The sequence below is a fragment of the Rhincodon typus genome, chromosome 15 (genome assembly GCF_021869965.1).
Source record: "Rhincodon typus isolate 14 chromosome 15, sRhiTyp1.1, whole genome shotgun sequence".
NCBI classification, from domain to species: Eukaryota; Metazoa; Chordata; class Chondrichthyes; order Orectolobiformes; family Rhincodontidae; genus Rhincodon; species Rhincodon typus.
In genome coordinates this window covers 246,492-270,447 of record NC_063346.1, presented here as the reverse complement: position 1 = coordinate 270,447, position 23,956 = coordinate 246,492, and the positions used below count along the sequence as shown (strand labels likewise).

At 43.7% G+C, this 23,956-nt stretch overlaps 2 protein-coding genes across 2 annotated transcripts in view; both read left to right on the top strand.

The window, feature by feature from the left end:
- LOC125485032 (beta-2-syntrophin-like) overlaps positions 1 to 6,540 on the top strand; it is a 39,891-nt gene extending 33,351 nt beyond the window's left edge. The window contains exon 7 of the mRNA XM_048605929.1: positions 2,932 to 6,540. Coding sequence (XP_048461886.1) covers positions 2,932 to 3,024 — 93 coding nt within the window. The 3' untranslated portion in view covers positions 3,025 to 6,540. The remainder of the gene's footprint in view (positions 1 to 2,931) is intronic.
- A 629-nt stretch (positions 6,541 to 7,169) lies between these two features.
- The window catches only part of LOC109924156 (vacuolar protein sorting-associated protein 4A), a 60,746-nt gene continuing 43,959 nt past the window's right edge, over positions 7,170 to 23,956 (top strand). Inside the window, exons 1-2 of the mRNA XM_048605928.1 lie at positions 7,170 to 7,195; positions 7,755 to 7,839. Coding sequence (XP_048461885.1) covers positions 7,170 to 7,195; positions 7,755 to 7,839 — 111 coding nt within the window. The remainder of the gene's footprint in view (positions 7,196 to 7,754; positions 7,840 to 23,956) is intronic.

Sequence of the window (23,956 nt, the reverse complement as noted above, 5' to 3'; positions counted from 1 at the left end):
CATCCTTATCTTATGCAGTAGCCTCTTGTGCGGCACCTTGTCAAAGGCCTTTTGGAAATCTAGGTACACCACATCCACTGGGTCCCCATTGTCCACCTCGCTCGTAATGGCTTCATAGAATTCCAAAAGATTTGTCAAGCATGATCTGCCCTTCATGAACCCATGCTGCGTCTGCCCAACGGGACAATTTCTATCAAGATGCCTTGCTATTACTTCCTTGATAATAGACTCAAGCATCTTCCCCACTACAGAGGTTAAGCTAACCGGTCTATAATTCCCCATCTTTTGTCTCCTTCCCTTTTTAAACAGTGGCGTCACATTTGCTGTTTTCCAATCTGCTGGGACTGCCCCAGAGTCCAGCGAATTTTGGAAAATTACCGCCAGTGCACCTGCTATTTCTCCCGCCATCTCTTTTAGTACCCTGGGATGCATTCCATCAGGGCCAGGAGACTTATCAATCCTTAGCTCCATTAGCTTGCCCAACACTACCTCTTTCGTAATTATGATTGTTTCCAGGTCCTCACCTACCTTCATCTCTTTATCAATTACTGCCATGTTATTAGTGTCCTCCACTGTGAAGACCGATACAAAATACCTGTTCAATGCCTCGGCCATTTCATCATATCCCATAACTAAATTCCCCTTCTCATGCTCTAAAGGGCCAACGTTTACTTTAGCCACTCTTTTTCGTTTTATATATTTGTAGAAACTTTTCCTATCTATCTTTATATTCTGTGCTAGTTTTTTCTCATGTTCCATCTTACTTTTCCTTATAGCTCTTTTTGTGGCTTTCTGTTGACCTTTAAAGTTTTCCCAATCTTCTAGTTTCATGCTGTTTTTGGCCACCTTGTATGCCTTCTCTTTCAATTTGATAGCCTCCCTTATTTCTTTAGACACCCATGGCAGATTACCCCTTTTCTTACAGTCCTTCCTTTTCAGTGCAATATACTTTTGCTGAGCACTTTGAAAGATTGCTTTGAAAGTCCTCCACTGCTCGTCAACTGTCCCACCATAAAATCTTTGTTTCCAGTTTACTTTAGCCAAGTCCTCCCTCATTCTATTGTAGTTCCCCTTGTTCAAGCACAGGACCCTGGTATTGGATTTTATCTTCACACTCTCCATCTGTATTCTAAATTCAACCATGCTGTGATCACTCCTTCCAAGAGGATCCCTAACTATGAGGTCATTAATTATTCCTGTCTCATTACACAGGACCAGATCTAGAATAGCTTGCTCCCGCGTTGGTTCCATTACATACTGTTCAAGAAAACTATCACGGATACACGCAACGAACTCCTCCTCGAGGCTACCCTGACCGAGCTGGTTCGACCAATCTACATGTAGATTAAAATCCCCCATGATAATTGCCGTACCATTTTTACAGGCATTAGTTATTTCTTTGTTTATTGCCCGCACCAATGTGATATTATTTGGTGGCCTATAGACTACACCTATCAATGACTTTTTCCTCTTAGAATTTCTAATTTCCACCCAAATGGATTCAACCTCATTCTCCATAGAACCTATATCATCTCTCAGCACCGCCCTGATGGCGTCCTTGAATATCAGAGCTACACCACCTCCCTTACCTTCCTGTCTGTCCTTCCGAATAGTCTGGTATCCTTGGATATTTAACTCCCAGTCGTGACCATCCTGTAACCATGTCTCCGTAATGGCTACCAAATCATATTCATTCGCGATGATTTGTGCCGTTAACTCATCAACTTTGTTACGAATGCTACGAGCATTCAGGTAAAGTGCCTTTATGCTAGCTTTCTTACCCTCACGATTTCCAGTACAGTGATTTTGAGTACAGTGATGAATTGTTATAACACATAATTGCTCACGGGGCCCAACCAAATAGGCCATTGTTGAACCATTATCATTGGAACAGATAAATGGTGCAATCTTTTCGAGACTAAATGCAAATTGACACAGAGAACATAAGGTGGAATGCAAGGTTTAGCTTATCATGGAAAGAAAGATTGACCCCATTCGTCCCTCAGGTGAACGTAAAAGATTCAACTTCCCATTAAGTGTATCTGTGCTACGACATCAGCAATCCCTGCGATAATGATTGTCATACTCTGGGTAAAAAAGTTTCTGTGAATTCCTGAATAAATTGATTTGTTTGATTCATGCTGATTAGGTGGCACTGTGGTCAGCACTGCTGCCCAATAACAGCAGGGAACCCAGATTCGATTCCACGCTTGGGTTATTATCTGTGTGGAATGTGCATGTTCTTCCTGTGACAGTTTGGGTTTCCTCCCACAGTCCAAAGAAAATGTGCAGATTAGGTGGATTAGCCATGGGGAATGTGGGGTTATGGAAATAAGGTGAGGGGGATGGGTCTGGGTTGTGCTCTTCGAGGGTCGGTGCAGTCTCATGGACTAAATGGCCTCTTTCTGCACTGAGGGGATTCTGTGATTTGCTGGTTCAGGTCTGCTTCACAAGTGGAAGTAGTTGTCAACTTTGAATTTATCAAACTCTCTTATTGTTTTAAAGACCTGTTTAAGACATGTTTAAAGAACAATAAAATCTAGCCTGTTCAATCTTGTTGGATAAAACCCCTCGGTTGTGTATCATCAGCACTTTCTTTCTACTAATGGGGGCTTTTGCAATTATATATTATCTGATTAATACCAATTTGTTGGAAATTTTCACAAACTCTTGAAGGAGGGGCTGGCTCAAAGTGTGAAGTGGGATCATACACTGATAGATTATCTGTTTTTACACAAAGTGGGAAAAGTGGAAGGAGGCTCAGATGGAGCATAAATGCCAGTATGGAGTGATTGGGCTGAAATGGCTTGTTCATGTTACATGCTTTTGTAATTGTGTTGATCACTCCCCACCCTACCTTTTCTTATTCTCTTGTAGATTTCAGTCTTTGCTGCTTTCTGTATGTATCCCACAATTTTCTTTCTTTTCCAGCATCTGGATTTGCATTCGTGTCCGAAGCCTGCTGTCTTCGTTATACATTCATTTCTCTCAGCCAAAGTGACCCGGATGGGACTCCTAGTGTGAAGAAGGAAGTGGCAGAAGAAATCTTTGGATTCGTGCATTCATCAAAACCAAAGACCATTGCAGCATCTTGGAAAATGTAACCTGCAAGAGTGCAAAGATCAGGACTGGTGGGAGGCCACAGCTCTTGTAAGAATGGGAGGATTCTCACATATGTCTCATTGTGGAACAGAGATCTCCCAATATTGCTGTTTGTTGCCATAAGTGCCTTTTTGTTATTAACTGAACTTCACAAATTTTTACGGTTGTTTTTACTGTGAAGATAACACAGTTTTAACTTTGGAGCATATAGTTTTGTAATTTGATTTAAAAGATCTTGGTATCATGATGCTAGCTGGTTCTGGTGTTATTCCTGCTATTGGTGTAATATCTTGCAATCATGGGGCAGCACTCCCACTTTTGTGGTTGGAACAGGAAGACTGAAATGAGCACAGTATTGTCACTTAAACCAGCAAAACAGGTAGGTGACCTGAAACTCTTCCTAGTATTATGTTAGTTGAAAACGTTATGTTTAAAGTATTCTATGTACCTATGCTTGTAGCAGGCCAGTGTCACCGCAAAGGTATTTCTGATAATGCTGAAATTTCGATTCTGTAGCTGAGTTTCAACACACTGCAAATGTTATTCAGCAGCCTCATGGCCCAGCTGTTGTTACATCTGGATGTAATGTGAACTGGTTGGCCTGTTGACTGAGAGGATATGAACATCCAATTGAACTTGTGTTTTTATTACACCTTGAGTAAAACAGTGAAATTAACAGCCTTGACCCTCCATGCGGTCCTCAATGTTTCCTTACATTTAGATATTTAGAATAATATCTGTCAAAATGTGTTTGGGCTCTCTGTACTGTTCTAATCTAGGAGGCATGGTCTCATAAGTCAGCCCACATTTTTGGCATCGATAATGAAATTGGAGTATCTGAACTGGGAAAGGAGATGAAACCAGTTGTGCAGGCTGCTCTGGCCCACTGGATGAGGAGGGAAAGCCTTTCACACTTTAAAAAAAAAGTACACCTATCTGGAACAACTATGAATATATTCCACAAACTTCCCCTCATTTTCCCACCACAATCTCTGCCTCTGACTAGCTCTTTGCCGTGGTGTGGATGGGGAGGAGCACTTGTTTCTTTGCACTGGTCTCTGCTGCACTGCTGCCTCACAGCGCCAGGGACCCGGGTTCAGTTCCACCTCAGGCAATTGTCTGTGTGGAGTTTGCACATTTTCCCCATGAGTTTCCTCTGGATGCTCCAGTTTCCTCCCACAGTTCAAAGATGTGCATGTTAGGTGGATTGGCCATTGTGTCCAGTAATGTGTAGGCTAGGTGGGTTAGCCATAGGAAATGTAGAATTACAGGGATAGGGTGGTGGGATGCTCTTCAGAGGGTTGGTGTGGATTCAATAGGCTGAATGGCCTATTTCTACACTATAGGTATTCTATTTATAAACAGAGGGCTGTTTATAATTGTACACAGATTCAGCGTCCCTCAATGTGTTGGCCCAGTGGGAGAACAGCTTGGTGCTGTTACTGGGTGTAATGGATGAAGGTCTTGAATCCTGCTGTGTGATTTTAAATACATTTGCGCTTTTTATAAATAGCACTGCAGCATCAAGATTAGATGGTACAGACAGGATGAACTGCATGGTTGCCTTCTGTAACCTAGAGGTTCCCTTTCTAAAGGGAGAATTCGGAATCCAATCTTGAGCTCACATAACTGAGTTGTTTGCTGAATCTATATGGTAAGGTATGCTGACTGTTGGAGGCTTAAAGGTTGCACATTCTGTATATAATGCTGGGTCGTGGGAAAATGCACCACACCTGGCTTTGACTGTTTTTAAGCCATAATGTAGAATATGCAAATCAGATGCAAATTTGCAGGTTGAGCAATTCAGTTACAGTTCGAGGTCTTAAATTCTGACTGTACTGTACTCTATTACCATTTGGTATTACAGTAGAGGTCATGGCAACCTGAGGCCAGGGTGGGTGTTCTGTCTGGACAATGGGATAGAACCCAGGGATGGGTAGAGTTGAGGGGGTAGGGAGACGGTGCGAGAGCAGGGATCTATGTGATTGCTTGAGAAGGTGGTTTAACATTACCACCAGGTCGTTTGATTCTGCAAGAAAGACCAGTTTTGCTGGTTTATTTGCAACTTTGAGCTTTTTAAAAGAATATTTACCCTGACTCTAATCTACTCCATATTTTTGGATTCAATGGACTAAGAGTATGAATGAGTCACATTAAAAGTTGCGATGCTTCCCTTGCATGTTATACTTTGCCCAATGTACATGAGCAATTTATACAGTCTAGTTTGCGTACTTAATGGGGGGAGAAAAGCTATTTTAGGTTTGCTGCTTGATTGCCTTAATGGTTTATCCTGATTTTTGTTCACTTTAAATTTGAAGCATTTGTAGTACAATTGGAAGAAAACTTGGGTCTGATCTTTTTATTAAAAAAAAGCCTAATATTGAATGTAAGTTCCAACCTGTGCTCAGATAGAAGTGTCCGGATCCCATTCTCATTCTGGCACCTTCCAGTAGAACAAGCTGGTTTGTATCATGGTTAACACTACAACAACTCTGCACTTTACATATCTCCTGATGTGCCCCTCATGCTTGAACTGTTCATTGCTGTCATTGAGCAATTTGATTTCTTATTGTCCAAATCACCACCTGCTCAGGTAACTAAACTTAAAAACAAAACAGTGGTCAAACTAAGTATGTCTGGCAGCTTCTATGGAGAGAGAAACGGAGTTAATGAAAATTCTGAAGAGTCATTTTGGACTCAACATTAACTCTGCCCACAGAAGCTGCCAGAGTGTTTTTTTAATCTCCCCCTAGCATTTTCTCTTTCTCATCGATATTTCCAGCATTTGCAATATTTTGCTTTCATTACTCAGGTAACTAACACAGCCTTGCTTTTAATGTTTGCTGTAGAGATGGAGCTCAAACCCACAGATTTGCAAAATAGTCATTTTCAGTTGGGAGAGTAACCTATACTTTGAAATGTGTGCATTGTAAATCAATATTTCAGCAAGTGTGCACTGCCGAATAGATAAGGATAACCTGCTACCTGCGTGCTAACAAAGTAATAACAATGGCACATGATAACTGAGGACAACTTGCAGCTAAATAGCACCTGTACGGGAGCCCAAAGTCCCACAGCATTTCAAAAACATGTCCAGTCAGAGGGCTGGAAATTGAACTGTGGTCCTGGGAAGAGGTTGCTTTGTCCTAACACTGTTTAGTCAGGTCTGACTGGTTAAAAACCTTCATATTCAATAGAGGCGTAATCTGCTCCTGAATTTCGAGGTGCATTCTCTTGCCAATTAAGTTCTATTTTTGTAATTGACTGCTGGTGATTCCCTTTAATTATTGACTGACATACCAAAGTGAATGCCCCACCAGGGCAAGCTGTCCTTGGGCATTCCCCCTCTTGTATTATAGACAAAGGATTGTATCTATACTGGATCTGCAGTGGCAATTCTGTGTACATGTGTATGAATAAAATTATCCATTTTACTTTTTTGTGCTGTATTCGTGTATTTTAAATTTTATTGCTGTATTTTAAAACAGTCTTTTTGGGTATGATGACAAGGTCCCAGTCGATGGGGAAAGAAGCGTGATGGGGACTTTGTCCATTACTTTTCATGGGAAGTAGGTGTCACCAGCAGGACCAGCATTGTCGCTCCATAATTAGCCTTAAGGTGGCGGTGTGATACTGCCTTGAACCACTTGCTGGCATGGTGTAATTGAACCCCAAAATGTTGTTGAGAGTTCCATGATTTTTAACTCCTGGAAAGATGATGAATTACATTACAATTCCATGTTAGGATGGTCTGTGCCATGGGGGAGCACCTGCAATTGATGGTGTTCCCATGCATCAGTTGCTTTTGTCCTTCTAGATGCTAGAGGTTGTGGTTTAGAAGGTGTTATTGATGAAGCCTTGTTGAGTTGCTGCAGTTCCTCTTCTGTGATACACAAGGAACCACTGTGCACCAGCAGGGGTGAATATTGAATGTACTGGATATATTGCCAATCAAACAGGCTGTTTTGGTCCAGAGGACACGGAGCCCCTTGAGTGTTGTTTAATCTGGAGCTACACTCATCCAGGTAAGTGGAAAATATTCCCTCAGATCTTACAACTTGTAGATAATGGATCAGCTTTGGGGAGTCAGAAGGTGAGTTATTTGCCACAAAATTGACTGTCTCTGACCTGCAGTTGCAGCTGCTGTGTGTTGTGGCTGGATGAATTAAGTTTCTGGTTAATGATAGCCCTAAGGATGTGGATTGGTGGGACATGTAGTGATTGAGAGGCCATGAAAAAAAAATACTTGGATGAGCACTTGAAGTGTGACAATATTCATGGCAATGGACCATGTACTAGAAAGGGAGATTAGTGAAGATAGTTTAGCACAGAACAGTTCAGGATGAATGGCTTCTTCTATGTTATACTTCTCTCTTAAATGTCAAAATGAATTGATCAGTTCGAGATGATTAATCCACAGTGAAAGGGTAAATGAAGGTTCTGTGTCAGAGGGGATGACTAAAAAGGAATATAACTATATAACAGTGACCCCAGTTGAGCCAAAGTGAGGGGCATCTGTTCAGTTTGAGAGGGCACTGCACCTATTCCTGCCTTATCTAGCAGATAGGAGTAGACCATTCGGTTCATTGAGCCATTTGTTATTCTACATCATAATCTCAGTACCATAATCCTCTCCCTCTTTTCTCTGATAGCTACCTTGCTGTGGTGGAGAGACTTGCGTATTCTGTTTATCCCAAAAGTTACGTCATTATAAATCTGGTAGCCCCACTTATGATGGTAAGGTCGGAGGGGAGGAACCAGCCAGCTGCACTGGTGGATGGAGGCTGCAGCAGTTGGGAGATCCCCAGCCATCAAGGTTTCCTTGCCACTGGAACTGGATCCACCTTCTACCAAGCACAGTGCGACAACATTCCCACATTTAAAAGATGTCCCACACAAGGTGTCTACCTAGAGAAAAATAGAGCCCATGACCAGTGACATGGAATTTTTTTTTACTTGGACAATTGTTATCAAGCAATTACCACTGACCGCTCTCTCCCTATACCTCTGCCTTTGCCTCAAGAAGTCTATTCCTTTTTAAAACTTATTTAGTGACTTGCTCTATATAGCAAGTGGTAGAGAATATCATAGGTTCCCCATTCTAGGTGAAGAAATTTCTCCTCCTCTCCGTCCCAAGTTCCTTACCCTAAAGCTAAACCCTTGTTATTGACCCACCCCTGTCCGGGGAAACACCATCGCTGCATCCAGTTAGTACAACCAGTAGGACAGGACATTTCCAGGGATGGTGATCGAAGTGTCTGGGGCATTATTAATAAGATGTGATTCTGTGAGAATGACTATGTTGAGGTGACACTTGAAGTGCCATAATATTCAAGACTCTGCACCTAGTGTGGGAAAGTGGGACTTGTGTAGGTAGTAGTGTAGTTTTGGTGGTACAGACTTGATGGGCTGAAGGGCCTGTTCTGTATTGTATGATTCTGTAATGTTGCTTGACAAGTCTGAGAGACAGCTCCCCAATTTTGGCTGTCGCTCTCAGATGTTAGGAAGATTTTACATGATTGGTAAACTTAAATCTGTCAGTGTTTTCAGTGTCTAGGTCCATGCAGGTGGTCTGTTCAGTTTCACTCTTTAGATATCGTAGCAATTTGTGGACATTTTTATGGACTTCAGTAAGGCGTTCAACAAGGTTCCTCATGGTAGAGTGGTTAGCAAGGTTAGATCACATGGAATACAAGGAGAATTAGCTATTTGGATACAGAAGTGGCTCGAAGGAAGAAAAGAGGGTGATGGTTGAGGGTTGCCTTTCAGACTGGAAGGCCTCTGGTCAGTGGTGTATCACAAGGATCGGTTCTGGGTCCACTGCTTTTTGTCATTTTATATAAATGATTTGATGTGAACATAGGAGGTATGGTTAGTAAATCTGCAGATGATACCTGTAAGAGCTGCCCATATTTGAGATACAAAATAGCGGACAAACTGAGTGAAACAGAATTAAAAACCTGCTTCAGCATTTAAGTGAAACAGTGGTACACCTTTGAGAAGGGGTTACTCCAAGGCAAAAGGGAGGATTGTAAGAACAGCAGCTGCGAGGACTTTGTGATAAAGACAGTCTGAAGATTTGTGACAAACACAAATGAACTAGTGGGGCAGTGACTTATAAAAAATCTAGAGGATTAAACTAATTCATTAAACTGCAACAAGTGATTGATTCCAGCCTCATTAATGAAAGGATGTAGTTCCATTAGGTGAAAAGAGTCCGTCAGAATAAGGACAATAAATCTGTCAGCCTAACTCATTGTGCAGCTGTAAAATCAACAGCTAAGTTATTTTGTAATCGGTTTTTAAAAATTTATTCACAATATTAAGAAGTAGGTTCTAATTAAAGATTCTTCAGAGAATCACAGAGATAGATCCCAATGTAATTATAAATACAAGTATACAACAAGATACATTGATATCTCATTAGAATGCAAAGGTAGACGTAGCTCTAATACTTTACATATTTCTAACTTTATAATAGAAATTAATATTATGAATCTTATAGCAGTTGGTTAGAACCAACTATCTTTTGTACTTTTATATATATATATATAATTACGACAGTGGGAAAATGTAACATGAGTAACAGAATTTGATAGAGATAGCAAGGAGTACAATGGGCAACAGAATTCGAGCAGTCCTTAGAGTTAAGCAAATCTGGAATGTGTTTGAAGGAGTACAGCTAGGAACTTTGGAATGTGAATTAGTAGAATGAATATAAAGGTCTCAATGCCTGGAGATTACAATGTCTGTTAAACATCATGAGACCATGGGAACCTAAGGCTGTCCACAGGAGTGTCCTTCATTGATTAGGTGTTTCACAGGATTGGATGTATTGGATAAGGGGAAGGGCACAGTGACCATGTTGTATGTGATTATTGTAAAACAAAATGTATAAAAATATTGTATTTCACTGTAAAACCTAGTGTGTCATTGATCTCTCTTCCAATTTGAGCCAAAGATTAAGAGAACGACTGGGTTTTCATGTAGAGGCCAGATTTGGAGAAGTCTTTGGCCCTCTCCCTGCATTAAACGGTTGTTGTTTGAATAAGAATAAAGACTGCCACATGCCGGAATCCTCCCTGCCTCCTGAGTCTTTGTCCCTGGTCAGGGGGGTTTCACTCCCACAACACCAAAATTAGAGGTGTAGTGGACAGTGAAGAAGGTTACCTCAGACTACAATGGGATCTTGATCAGATGGGCCAATGGGCTGAGGAGTGGCAGATGGAGTTTAGATAAATGTGAGGTGCATTTTGGAAAGGTAAATCAGGACTTAAACACTTAATGGTAAGCTCCTGGGGAGTGTTGATGAACAAAGAGACCTTTGAGTGCAGGTTCATAGTTCCTTGAAAGTAGAGTCCCAGGTAGACAGGATAGTGACGATGGCATTTGGTATGCTCTGCCTTTATTAGTCAGTGCATTGAGTACAGGGGTTGCGTGGTCATGTTGCGGCTGTACAGGACATTGGTGAGGCCACTTTTGGAATTCTGTGCGCAGTTTGGGCCTCCCTGCTATGGGAGCGATGTTATTAAACTTGAATGGGTTCAGAAAAGATTTACAAAGATGTATCCAGGATTGGAGGGTTTGAGGTATAGGGAGAAGCTGAATAGGCTGGGGCTATTTTCCCTGGAGCATTGAAGGCTGAGAAGTGACCTTCTAGAGGTTTATAAAATCATAACGGGCATGGATACGGTGAATAGTCAAGGACTTTTCCCTGGGGTGGGGTGTCCAAAACTGGAGGGCACAGGTTTAAGCTGAGAGGGGAAAGATTTAAAAGGGAGCTAAGAGGCAATGTTTTCATGCAGAGGGCAGTGTGTGTATGGAATGAACTGTCAGAGGAAATGTTGGAGGCTGGTACAATTACAACACTTAAAAGGTATCTGGATAGGTATGTGAATAAAAGTTTAGAGGGATATGGGCCAAATGCTGTCAAATTACACTAGTCTTATTTAGGATATTTGGTCAGCACGGACAAGTTGGACCGAAGGGTTTCTTTCCATGCTGTATATCTGTATGACTGTGGTATAATAATGTCTTGCTAGACCATTTCAGAGGCCAGTAAGAGTCAACCACGTTGTTATGGGTCTGGAGTCACATGTGGGCCAGACATTTCCTGAAAAGGTATTGGTCAACCAAATGGTTTCACTGAAATAAAATTCTGAAGGGCTTGACAGGGTAGGATGTTTTCTATCGTGAGGGATTTAGAACTTGCCACAATTTAAAACCGAGAGGTCTCAACTTTAAGATGTAGATGATGAGAAATTTGCTCAGCCATTAGTCTTTGGGATTCTCTTCCCAAAGAGCAGTAGATGTTGCATCATAAATCTAACTCCGCCTCAAATAGATTTTTCTGTTGATAAGGCCTCGAGGATTATGTGGGGACGAACAGATGAGGTTAGGACCTAACCAGACTGTCCATGATCTTATTTAGCCCGCTGTACCATTCAGTGGGCCAAATACATACTCCTGAATCTTATGATCTTGTGACCAACTCTTGCACCGTATGAGCGTATACAAATTTATATCTGGCACTTCACTGTGATGTACAATATAATGAGGGACATGGATGCAGTAGACAAGGAAGACCACAGACAATACAAAAATTGGTGGGTAGTAAATAGTGAGGAGGATAGCCTTAGATTACAGGAGGATGTAGACAGGCTGGTCAGATGGGCTGTTCAGTGGCAAATGGAATTCAATTGGGATAAATGTCAGGTGATGCACTTGGGCAGGACAAATAAGGCAAGCGAAGACATGATGAACTGTAGGACCTGAGGAAGTACTCTACTTCGCGCCAATTGGAAACACCCATTTATTCCTACGAAACAACAAGGTGCAGGGCTGGATGAACACAGCAGGCCAAGCAGCATCATAGGAGCAGAGAGGCTGATGTTTCGGGCCTAGACCCTTCATCAGAAAAGGGGAAGGGGAAGGGGGTTCTGAAATAAATAGGGAGGGAGTGGAAGGCAGAAAGAAGATGGATAGAGGAGAGGAAACAAACAGGTCGAAGAGGCGGGGATGGGGCCAGTCAAGGTGAGTGTAGGTGGGGAGTTAGGGAGGGGATTGGTCAGTCCAGGGAGGACGGACAGGTCAAGGGGGCGGGATGAGGTTAGTCGGTAGGAGATGGAGGTGCGGCTTGAGGTGGGAGGAGGGGATAGGTGGGAGGAAGAACAGGTTAGGGAGGCAGGGACGAGCTGGACTGGTTTTGGGATGCGGTAGTGGGAGGGGAGATTTTGAAATTTGTGAAATCCACATTGATACCATTGGGCTGCAGGGTTCCCAAGCGGAATATGAGTTGCTGTTCCTGCAACCTTCGGGTGGCATCGTTGTGGCACTGCAGGAGGCCCAGGATGGACATGTCGTCTGAGGAATGGGAGGGGGAGTTGAAATGGTTCGCGACTGGGAGGTGCAGTTGTTTATTGCGAACCGAGCGTAGGTGTTCTGCAAAGCGGTCCCCGAGCATTTGCTTGGTTTCCCCGATGTAGAGGAAGCCACAGCGGATGCAGTATACCACATTGGCAGATGTGCAGGTGAACATCTGCTTGATGTGGAAAGTCTTCTTGGGGCCTGGGATGGGGGTGAGGGAGGAGGTATGGGGGCAGGTGTAGCACTTCCTGTGGTTGCAGGGAAAAGTGCCAGGTGTGGTGGAGCTGGAGAGGAGTGTGGAGCGGACAAGGGAGTCACGGAGAGAGTGGTCCCTCCAGAAAGCAGATATGGGTGAGGAGGGAAAGATGTCTTTGGTGTTGGGGTCGGATTGCATATGGCGGAAGTGTCGGAGGATGATGCGTTGGATCCGGAGGTTGGTGGGGTGGTACGTGAGGACGAGGGGGATTCTTTTTTGTTCTTATTGCGTGGACGGGGTGTGAGGGATGAGTTGCGGGAGATGTGGGAGACACGGTTGAGGGCGTTCTCGACCACTGAAGGGGGGAAGTTACGGTCCTTGAAAAACGAGGACAACTGAGATGTACGGGAGTGGAATGCCTCATCCTGGGAGCAGATGCAGTGGAGGCGAAGGAATTGGGAATAGGGGATAGCATTTTTGCAGGAAGGTGGGTGGGAGGAGGAGTATTCTAGGTAGCTGTGGAAGTCAGTGGGCTTGAAATGAATATCGGTTTCTAGGTGGTTGCCCGATATGGAGACCGAGAGGTCCAGGAAGGGGAGAGAGGTGTTAGAGATGGTCCAGGTAAACTTAAGGTTGGGTGGAAGGTGTTAGTGAAGTGTATGAACTGTTCGAGCTCCTCGTGGGAGCATGAGGCGGCGCCGATACAGTCATCAATGTAACGGAGGAAGAGGTGGGGTTTAGGGCTGGTGTAGATACGGAAGAGGGATTGTTCCACGTAACCTACAAAGAGGCAGGCGTAGCTTGGGCCCATGCGGGTACCCATGGCTACTCCCTTTGTCTGTAGGAAGTGGGAGGAATTGAAAGAGAAGTTGTTGAGGGTGAGGACGAGTTCGGCTAAGCGGATGAGTCTCCCATTTATTCCTACTCTTTGTTTGCTATTTGCTAACCAGTTTTCTATCCATCTCCGAAGACTACCCCCAATCCCATGTGCTTTAATTTTACACATTAATCCCTTATGTGGGATTTTGTCGAAGGCCTTCTGAATGTCCAAATAACACACATCTACTGGCTCCCCACATCAACTCTATTCACTACATCCCCTAAGAATTCCCACTGATTTGTCAAATATGATTTCCCTTTCATAAATCAATGCTGACCCTGTCCTGTCACTTTTTTTCAAGTGTTCTGTTTAATCTTTTATAATGATCTTGACCATTTTTCCTACGACTAATGTCAGGCTCACCGATCTATAATTCTGTTTGCTGTCTACCTCCTTTTCAAAATAGTGGGGTTACATTTAGCTACGTTCCAATCCAAAGGAACTGTTCCAGAGTCTAAAGAATCTTGGAAGATGTCTGAATGCATCAATTATTTCTAGGGCCACTTTAAGTACTCTGATATGTAGAATATCGGGCCCTGGGCATATAATTGGTTTATAAGCCCATAAATTTCCCCAATACCAGTACTGCTCTCCTTCATTTCCTCCCTCTCACTATACCCTGTGTTCTTCAACATTTTTGGGATATGATTTTTACCTCCTTTGTGAACACAGAACTTTTTTTTTATTCATTCACAGGATGAGGGTGTCACTGGCTAGGCAACATTTATTGCCCATCCCTAATTGCCCAGAGGGCAGTTTAGAGTCAACCACATTGCTGTGGGTCTGGAGTCACATGTAGGCCAGACCAGGTAAGCATGGCAGTTTCCTTCCTAAAGGACATTAGTGAACCAGGTGGGTTTTTCCAACAATTGACAATGGACTCATGTTAGATTCTTAATTCCAGATATTTTATTGAATTCAAATTCCACCATCTACCATGGCAGGATTCGAATCCAGATCCTCAGAATGTTATCTGGGTCTCTGGATTTAATAGTCCAACGATAATACCACAAGGCCATTGCCTCCCCTGTACCAATATGTATATTTAATTTGTGCCTCATTATGAATTCTCTGAAATGAATTCTGAAATTAAGGGACCTACATTTGTTTGCGCTAATCTTTTTCTCTTCTTGTACTTGCAGAAGCTTTGACAATCAATTTGCATGATCCTGCAAGCTTCAATCATGCTATTTTTTGTTTCTTAATCCCTTTGTCTTCTTTTGCTAAAATCTAAACAACTCCCAATCTTCAGGTCTCTACATTTTTTTTTGGTCAAATTACTGATTTCTTATTGCACAATATTCAGACTGGGATGGTGTGTTCTCTGAGGTTGTAGACTTGATCGCCGAGCTAGTGGGTTTGGTTGAAAAGGGGTATCCCTAGGTATCAGGGTAGCCCACAAACCAACAATCACCCTGCGACAGCTACTGACGTACGTAAAGGATCCCATACCCAAAACCAGCAAAACTGGGGTAATATATAAAATACCATGCAAGGACTGTGAGAAACACTACATAGGCCAAACTGGAAGAAAATTGACAATACAGATACATGAACACCAACTAGCCACTAGGAGACATGACCAATTCTCACCTGTCTCACTACACGTGGACAACGAAGGACATGGGTTTGACTGGGACAACACATCCACACATCCATAATCGCACAAGCCAAACAGAGACACGCCAGGGAATTCCTGGAGGCCCGGTATTCCAACCGGAACGCCATCAACAAACACATTTGAATTAGATCTTGTGTACAAACCATGGAGAAACAAAACCAGAAGTAATACCAACTACCCCAGCAAACCGAGGCATATAAATAACAAGCGGGACACAACACCAACACTTCACTGGCGGTGCACTGGTGATGTCACCCTGCTAGGTAACAATGTTTGCAATCAAACCCGCCGGCTCGGTGAGCACATCTACAACCTCATCCACAGCCTGAGCTAAACATCTCAAACCGGCCTGTTATCTGGTTGGTTCCCAAATGTATTGATCCAGAAAATCATCTGGTACACAGTGCTGGAATTCCTCCTCTACAGAGTTGTCACTGATTTGATTTGCCTAATCTACATGAAAATTCAAGCTGCCTGTAATTATAGCTGTACCTTTATTATGCCTGTACAAAAGTCCTATCCTCAATGATGGAAGAGCCCAACATATGAGTGCAGAAGACGAGGCTGAAGCATTTGCAGCAATCTATAGCCAGAATCCATCTCAGCCTCTTTCAGTGATCCCCAGGATTTACAGATAAGTCTTCAGCTAGTTTGAATCATTCCATGTGATATCCAAAAATTATTGGAGACACTGAATACTGTAAAGCTCTGGCAATAGTACTGAAGACTTGTGCTCCAGAACTTACCGCTTCCCTAGCCAAGCTGTTCCAGTACAGTTACAACACTGGTATCTACCCAACAATGTGGAAAATAGCCCAAGTATGTCCTGTACACGAACGGGAAGACGATCCAACCTAGACGATTACAGCCCCATCAGTCTACTCTTGATCGTGAGTACAGTGATGGAAGGTGTCATCAACAGTGCTAACATGCAGTACGTGTTCAGTGACGCCCAGTTCGGGTTCCGCCAGGACCACTCAGCTCCTGACCTCATTATAGCCTTTGTTCAAACATGGACAAAGGAGCTGAATTCCAGAGGTGAGGTGAAGTGAGAGTGACAGGCCTTGACATCAAAGCTGCATTCAACTGAGTTTGACATCAAGGATCCCGAGCAAAAATGGAATCAATGGCTATCGGGAGCAAACTGTCTCCACTGGCTAGAGTCGTACCTGACACATAGGAAGATGGTTATGGTTGTTGAAGGTTAGTAGTCTCAGCTTCAAGATATTGCTGCAGGAGTTCCTCAGGGTAGTGTCCTAGCCCCAACCCATCTTCAGCTGCTTTATCAATGACCTTCCCTTTATGATAAAGTCAGAAGTGGGGATGTTCATTGATTGTGCTACGTTCAGCACCATTCATGACTCCTCAGGTACTGAAGCAGTCCATATTCAAATGCAACAAGATCTGGACGATATCCAGGCCTGGGCTGATGAATGTTCCTCCAGCTCCACACTGTGTTATGTCTACAAATCCAATCCGGCCAATTCCCACCCCATCAGTCTCCTCTCGATCATCAGTAAAGTGATGGAAGGTGTCAGTAACAGTGCTATCAAGCAGCACCTGCTCAGTGACGCCCAGTTTGGGTTCTGCCAGGGCCACTCAGCTCCTGACCTCATTACAGCCTTGGTTCAAACATGGACAAAAGAGCTAAGTTCCAGAGGTGAGGTGAAAGTGACAGCCCTTGACAACAAGGATGCATTTGGCTGGTTGTGGCATGTAGGAGCCCTAGCAAAACTGGAATCAATGGGTATCAGGGGGCAAACTCTCCAGTGGTTGGAGTCATACCAGACACGTAGGAAGTTTTTTTTTCCCTTTATTCATTCACAGGATGAGGGCATCGCTGGCCAGGCAGCATTTATTGCCCATCCCTAATTGCCCGGAGGGCAGTTCAGAGTCAACCACATTGCTGTGGGTCTGAGGGCACATGTAGGCCAGACCAGGGAAGGATGGCAGTTTCCTTCCCTAAAGGACATTAGTGAACCAGATGCGTTTTTCCCTAACAGTCAACAATGAATTCACGGTCATCATTAGATTCTTAATTCCAGATATTTTACTGAATTCAAATTCCACTATTTGCCGTGGTGGGATTCAAATCTGGGTCCCCAGAACATTATCTGGGTTTCTAGATTTAATAGTCCAGCGATAATACCATGAGGCTATTGCCTCCCCTCTGTGTTGTGGCTGTTGGAAGTCAATCATTTCAGCTCCAGGATATCTCTGCAGGAGTTCCTCAGGGTAGTGTCCTAGGCCTAACCATTTTCAGCTGCTTCATCAATGACCTTCCCTCCATCATAAGGTCAGAAGTGGAGATGTTCGCCGATGATTGCACAATGTTCAGTATCATTCGTGACTCCTCAGATACTGAAGCAGTCCATGTCCAAATCCAACAAGATCTGGACAATATCCAGGCTTGGGCTGACAAGTGGCAAAAAAAAACATGAGAAGTACAGCACAGGTCCTCAACCTGTGCTGATCATCATGCACTGACTAAAGTAAAAAACAAACCTTCTGCCTATATTCGGTCCGTATCTCTCGATTCCCTCCCTATTCATGTAACCATCCAGACACCTCTTTAAAGTCTTCAATGTGCCTGTTTCCACCACCTCCTCTGGTAGTGCATTCCAGGCTCCTACCACTCTCTGCGTGAAAAACTTCCCTCGCACATCTCCCTTAAACCTTCCCCCTCTCACCTTGAACCTGTGCCCTTCCTAATTGAAACTTCAACCCTGGGAATAAGCCTCTGACTATCTACCCTACCTATGCCTCTCATAATTTTGTAGACATTTATCAGGTCTCCTTTCAGCCGCCATCATTCCAAGTGAAAACAATCCTAGTCTTTTTAACCTTTCCTCATAGTCAATGCCCTGGAGACCAGGCAACATCCTGGTGAACCTTCTCTGTACTCTCTCCAAAACTTCCACATCCTTCTAGTAATGTGGTAATCAAAACTGCACACAATACTCCAAATTCAACCTAACAAGGGTTATATAGCTGCAACATGGTTTGCCAACCCTTGTACTCCACACTCCAGGTGACGAAGACAAGCACACCACATGCCTTCTTAATCACTGTGGTCACCTGTATTCCACTTTTAGGGAACTGTGGACCTGCACACACAGATCCATCTGTATGTTAATGTTCCTAAGGGTTGTGCCATTAACACTATAATTCACACTTAAATTTGATCCTCCAAAATGCATCACCTCGCAGTTGTCTGGATTAAACTCCATCTGCCATTTCTGTGCCCAAGTTGCCAATCTATCTATATCCTGCTGTATCCTTTCACAATTGTTGGCACTATCAGCAACTCCATCAACCTTTGTGTCATCTACAAACTTACTGATCAGACCACCCATGTTTTCCTCCAGATCATTTATATATACTACAAACAACAAAGGACCTAAGACTGATTCCTGTGGGACACCACTAGTTACTGGGCTCCATTCTGAAAAACACTTCCACCGCTACCCCCTGTCTTCTATGACCAAGCCTGTTTTGTATCCATCTAGCCAGCCCACCCTGAATTCCATGTGATTTTAGTTCTTGTACCAGTTTGCCATGTGGGATTTTATCAAATGCCTTACTAAAGTCTACATAAACTACATCTACAGCCCTTCCCTCATCAATTATCTTTGTCAATTCTTCAAAAAATTCGATCAGGTTGGTGAGACTACTTTTCCTGTAAGAAGCCATGTTGCCGGTCACTAATAGCCCATTTTCTTCCAAATGTGCATATATCTTGTCCCTCAGTATCTTCTCCAAGAGTTTCCCCACCACAGACATCAGGCTCACAGTCTATAGTTTCCTGGATTATTCCTGCTTTCTTTCTTAAACAAGGGAACAACATTGGCTAATCTCCAGTCCTCTGGAACCTCACCTGTGGTCAAGGAAGATGTGTGTACATCTGCTAATGCCCCAGCTACTACTTCCCTTGCTTCTTGCAGAAATCTGGGATAGATCCCATCTGGCCCTGGGGACTTATCTACCTTAATGCCATTAAGGATACCCTAAACTTCCTCCTTTAATATATTGACATTCTCTAGAATATTCACACACTCATCCCTGACCTCAACATCAGTCATGTCCTTCTTGGTGAATACCGATACAACGTACTTATTAAGGATCTCCCCCACTTCCTGAGGCTCCATGCGTAACTTCTGTCCTTTGTCCTTGAGGGGGCCTACTCTTTCCCTTGCTACCCTCTTTCTTCTAAGATATGCATAAAAAGCCTTTGGATTCTCCTTGACCCTGTTTTCTAAAGACATTTCATGACCCCTTTTCGCCTTCCTAATTCCACATTTAAGTTCCTTCCTGATTCCACATTTAAGTTCCTTCCTAATTTCTCTATACTCCTCAAGGGCTTTGTCAGTTTGTAGCTGCCTCGACCTATCGTATATTTCCCTTTTCCTTTTGACTAAGTTTACAATTTCCCTCGTCATCCATGGTTCCTAGATCCTGCCATTCCTATCCTTCAGTTTTGCAGGGACATATGTGTCCTGCACTTTAATCAACTAGTCTTTAAAAGCCTCCTACGTGCCAGATGTAGATTTGCCCTCAAATAACTGCTCCCAATCCACATTCCCCAGTTCCTGTCTAATTTGGATGTAATTGGTCCTTTGCCCAATTAAGCACCCTCACCCAAGGGCCACTCTTGTCCTTGTCCATGACCACTTGAAATCTTATGGAGTTATGGTCACTAAGCCCAAAATGCTCTCCTACTGAAACATCGATCACCTGTCCTGGCTCATTCCCTAATACCAAGTCTAGTACGGCCTCCTCTCTGGTTGGATTGTCAACATACTGCCTCAAAAAGCCCTTCTGGACACATCTAACAAATTGCTCTCCATCCAAGCTCTTGGCTCTAAGGGAGTCCCAGTCAGTAAGAGGAAAGTTGAGGTCACCCACCACAACTCCCAGCTTTTTTCACACCTTTCTAGTATTTGACTACATAGCTGCTCTCTGTCTCCCGTGGGCTGTTGGGAGATCTATAGAAAACTTCCAACATTGTGATTTAACCCTTCCTATTCCTGAGCTCCACCGCTAATACCTCACTGTCTGAATTGTTCTCGCCAGATCTCTTCCCTCTTTCTATCTATGACATTTGTGCCAATGTGGACAATGACTTCTGTCTGTTTTCCCTCCCGTTTCTGGATGTCTTGTACCAGCTCAGGGACATCCAGGACCCTGGCACCAGGGAGGCAACACACCATCCTAGAGTTTTGTTCACAGCCACAGAAACGCTTGTCTGTGCCCCTGACTATCGAGTCACCTGCTACTATCGCTCACCTGGACTTTTCCCCATCCTGCTATATACATTTGTATATAATGTATATAGCAATAACATTTGTACCACACAAATGCCAGACTATGACCATCACCAATAAGAGACAATCTAACCACTGTCCCTTGACATCCAATGGTGTTACCATCACTGAATCCCCCACTATCAACATCCTGGGGTTATCATTGACCAGAAACTCAACCGGACTTATCACATTAACACAGTGGCTGCAAGAGCAGGCCAGAAGCTAGGAATACTGTGGCAAAGTCCACCATCTACAAGGCACAAGTCAGGAGTGTGATGGAATACTCCCCACTTGCCTGGATGAGTACAGCCCAAACAACCCTCAAGAAGCTTGACACCATCCAGGACAAAGCAGCCTGCTTCATTGGTATGACATCCACAAACGTCCACTCCCTCCACCACTGACACTCAGTAGCAACAGTGTGTGCTATGTATAAGATGCACCGCAGAAATTTACCAAAAGTCTTCAGACAGCATCTTCCAAACCCGTGACCACTTTGATCTAGAAGGACAAGGGCAGCAGATACATGGGAACATCACCTACAAGTTCCCCTCCAGGTCTCTCACCATCCTGACTTGGAAAATATCAACGTTCCTTCACTGTCGCTGGTTCAAATTCCTGGAATTCCCTCCCTAATAGCTTTTTGGGTCAACCCACAGCAGGTGGACTACAGCGGTTCAAAATGTCACCACCTTTTCTAGGGCAACTAGGGATGGGTAATAAATGCTGGCCAGACAGCGACACCTACATCCACATCCCACAAAATGAATTAATGAAAAAAAAATACTCTCAGCCTCATAGCTCCAACCCACATGGTCTAAAACCCAGGCTTCCAGGAGTTACAGCTGGAAATACTTCCTGCATATGATCTGGTCGCAGGCACTTGATCTGTGCCTGACTTACCAGACAGAGCAGGAGGAGATGCACTCTATTCAAATAATCACCGAGCATACAGAAATACTTACAAGTTAATTGTAACTTCAGACACACAGAAAATCCTATAAAATCTACATTTACAATAAATACTATTAAAAAAATACGTAAATCATGCAACCTTCATCAATTGCCAACCAGCATTCACACTTGGATATGGCAGGACGGATCTGAACTAATGATTGGAAGAAACACTTAACCCAGTCAATTGAATACTGTTTCTAGTCTTTTGCGTGCAAGTAGTCCTCTGTTGTAATTTCACTGGGCTGACACCTCATCGTAGGCATGCCTTGTTACAGAGATAGTAGGAACTGCAGATGCTGGAGAATCTGAGACAACAAGGTGTAAAACTGGATGAACACAGCAGGCCAAGCAGCATCAGAGGAGCAGGAAAGCTGACGTTTCAGGTCTGGACCCTTCAGAAATGGGGGAGGGGAAGGGGATTCTGAAATAAATAGGGAGAGAGGGGGAGGCGGATAGAAGATGGATAAAGGAGAAGATAGGTGGAGAGGAGACAGACAGATCAAAGAGGCGGGGATGGAGCCAGTAAAGGTGAGTGTAGGTGGGGAGTTAGGGAGGAGATAGGTCAGTCCAGGGAGGACGGACAGGTCAAGGGGGCGGGGCTTGAGGTGGGAGGAGGGGATAGGTGGCATGCCTTGTGCTGTTTTTATTAACATGTTTACCTGCACCCTTTATTGAACCAGGATTGATCTCCTCACTTTATGGTAATGGGAAAATGGGAGATGCACCAGACCCTGAGGTTACAGATTTTACATGAATACAATTCTGCCCCTGCTGCTGGCCCACAGTGCCTGGTGGATAGCTGATGTGAGTAAACTTTGTATGGTCAGGAAGGAGAGATCACATTCAGAGTGAGACATAGCCCAACTGAATATTTAGTTGAGGGATTTTGGAGAAGTGTGCGAATTCAGTGCAAAGGGAAGAGGTGCTTTGTTCTTGCATTTTTGGTTCATAGTTTGTAAGTTTTTTTTAGCAGTTTTGAAATTCTTGCTCCCTGTGTGGATGAGTGGAGGCTGCAGGGAGGTTGAGCAAACTGACCATAGCATTGTGGTACAGGGAGCTATTCAAGAAGGGGAGAAAAGAGAAATGTCGTTGTAATGAGGGATAGTATAGTCAGGGGAATAGACACTGTTTTCTGGGGTCAGGACCAAGTGTCCTGAAGGCTGTGTTGTCTGGCTGGTACATGGGCTCAGGATACCTGCAGAGGAACTTGGAGTGGGTACCAAAGATGTAGGTGGAAAGAGGTTCTGCTGAGGAAGTATAAGCAGTTAGGGGCCAAACTAAACAGCAGAACCAAAAACGTAATAATCTCCAGATTACTACCTGGGCTATGAGCCAATTGTCACAAGGTCAATAAGATTAAACAGGTGAGCGCATGATTCAAAGATTGGTGTGGGAGAAACGGGTTCAAATTCATGGGTCATTGGTACCAGTACTGGGAAGGAGAGAGCTGTTCTGATGGGATGGGCCCCACCTAAATTATGATGGGACCAGAGTCCTGATGAACTGCGTAACTAGGGCTGTAGATAAACTAAATAGTGGGGCAGGGGGTGGGAGTCGGTGTGTGTGTTGATGGGTGGTTACGTACAGTTGCATGGACAATAATGGAAAAAAAAAGTGGGGAGAGCTAAGTAGAGGTTATTAAAAGTTTCCATGACGTGGAGATGCCAGTGTTAGACGGGAGTGGACAAAGTCAGAAGTCACACGACACCAGATTATAGTCTAACAGGGTTATTTGAAATCACAAGCTCTTGGAGTGCTGCTCCTTCGTCAGGGGAGGTCTTCATTTCACCTGACGAAGGAGCAGTGCTCCGAAAGCTTGTGATTTCAAACAAACCTGTTAGACTATAACCTGGTGTCTTGTGACTTCTGATTAAAGTTTCCAGATCAAATATTAGGACAGAGAGTATGGAAAGGGTCAAGAATCTAACTACATGCACGGTAGATAAGAAGCTAACTATGAGAAAGGGCACAGTGAATGCAGGACTGAGGGTGTTGTATTTAAATACATGCAGTATATGAAACAAGTTAATGAGCTTGTAGAGAGATTGAAACTGGCAGGAACAACATTGTGGGTATCACAGAGATGTGACTGCAAGGTGATCAGGGCTGGGAAGTAAATATCCAAGGATACACATCCTATCGATAGGATGGGCAGAGGAGCCGGGATTGCCTTGTTTGTAAGGAATGAAATTTAATTGATAGCAAGAAGCAATATAGAGTCAGAAGGTGTGCAATCTGTATGGATAGAGTCAAGGAACTGCAAAGGAAAAAGACTCTGATAGGAGTTATGTATAGGTCCCCTAGCAGTGGTCAGGGTGTGGGGCAGATAATAAATCAGGACATAGAAAAGGCACTATTACAATAATCCTGAGGATCTTCAATATGAAGATTGACTGGGAAAATCAGGTTGGTAGCTGATCTCAAGAAAAGGAATTCTGGAATGTCTCCAAGATTACAAGGTGTAGAGCTGGATGAACACAGCAGGCCAAGCAGCATCAGAGGAGCAGGAAGGCTGACGTTTCTGGCCT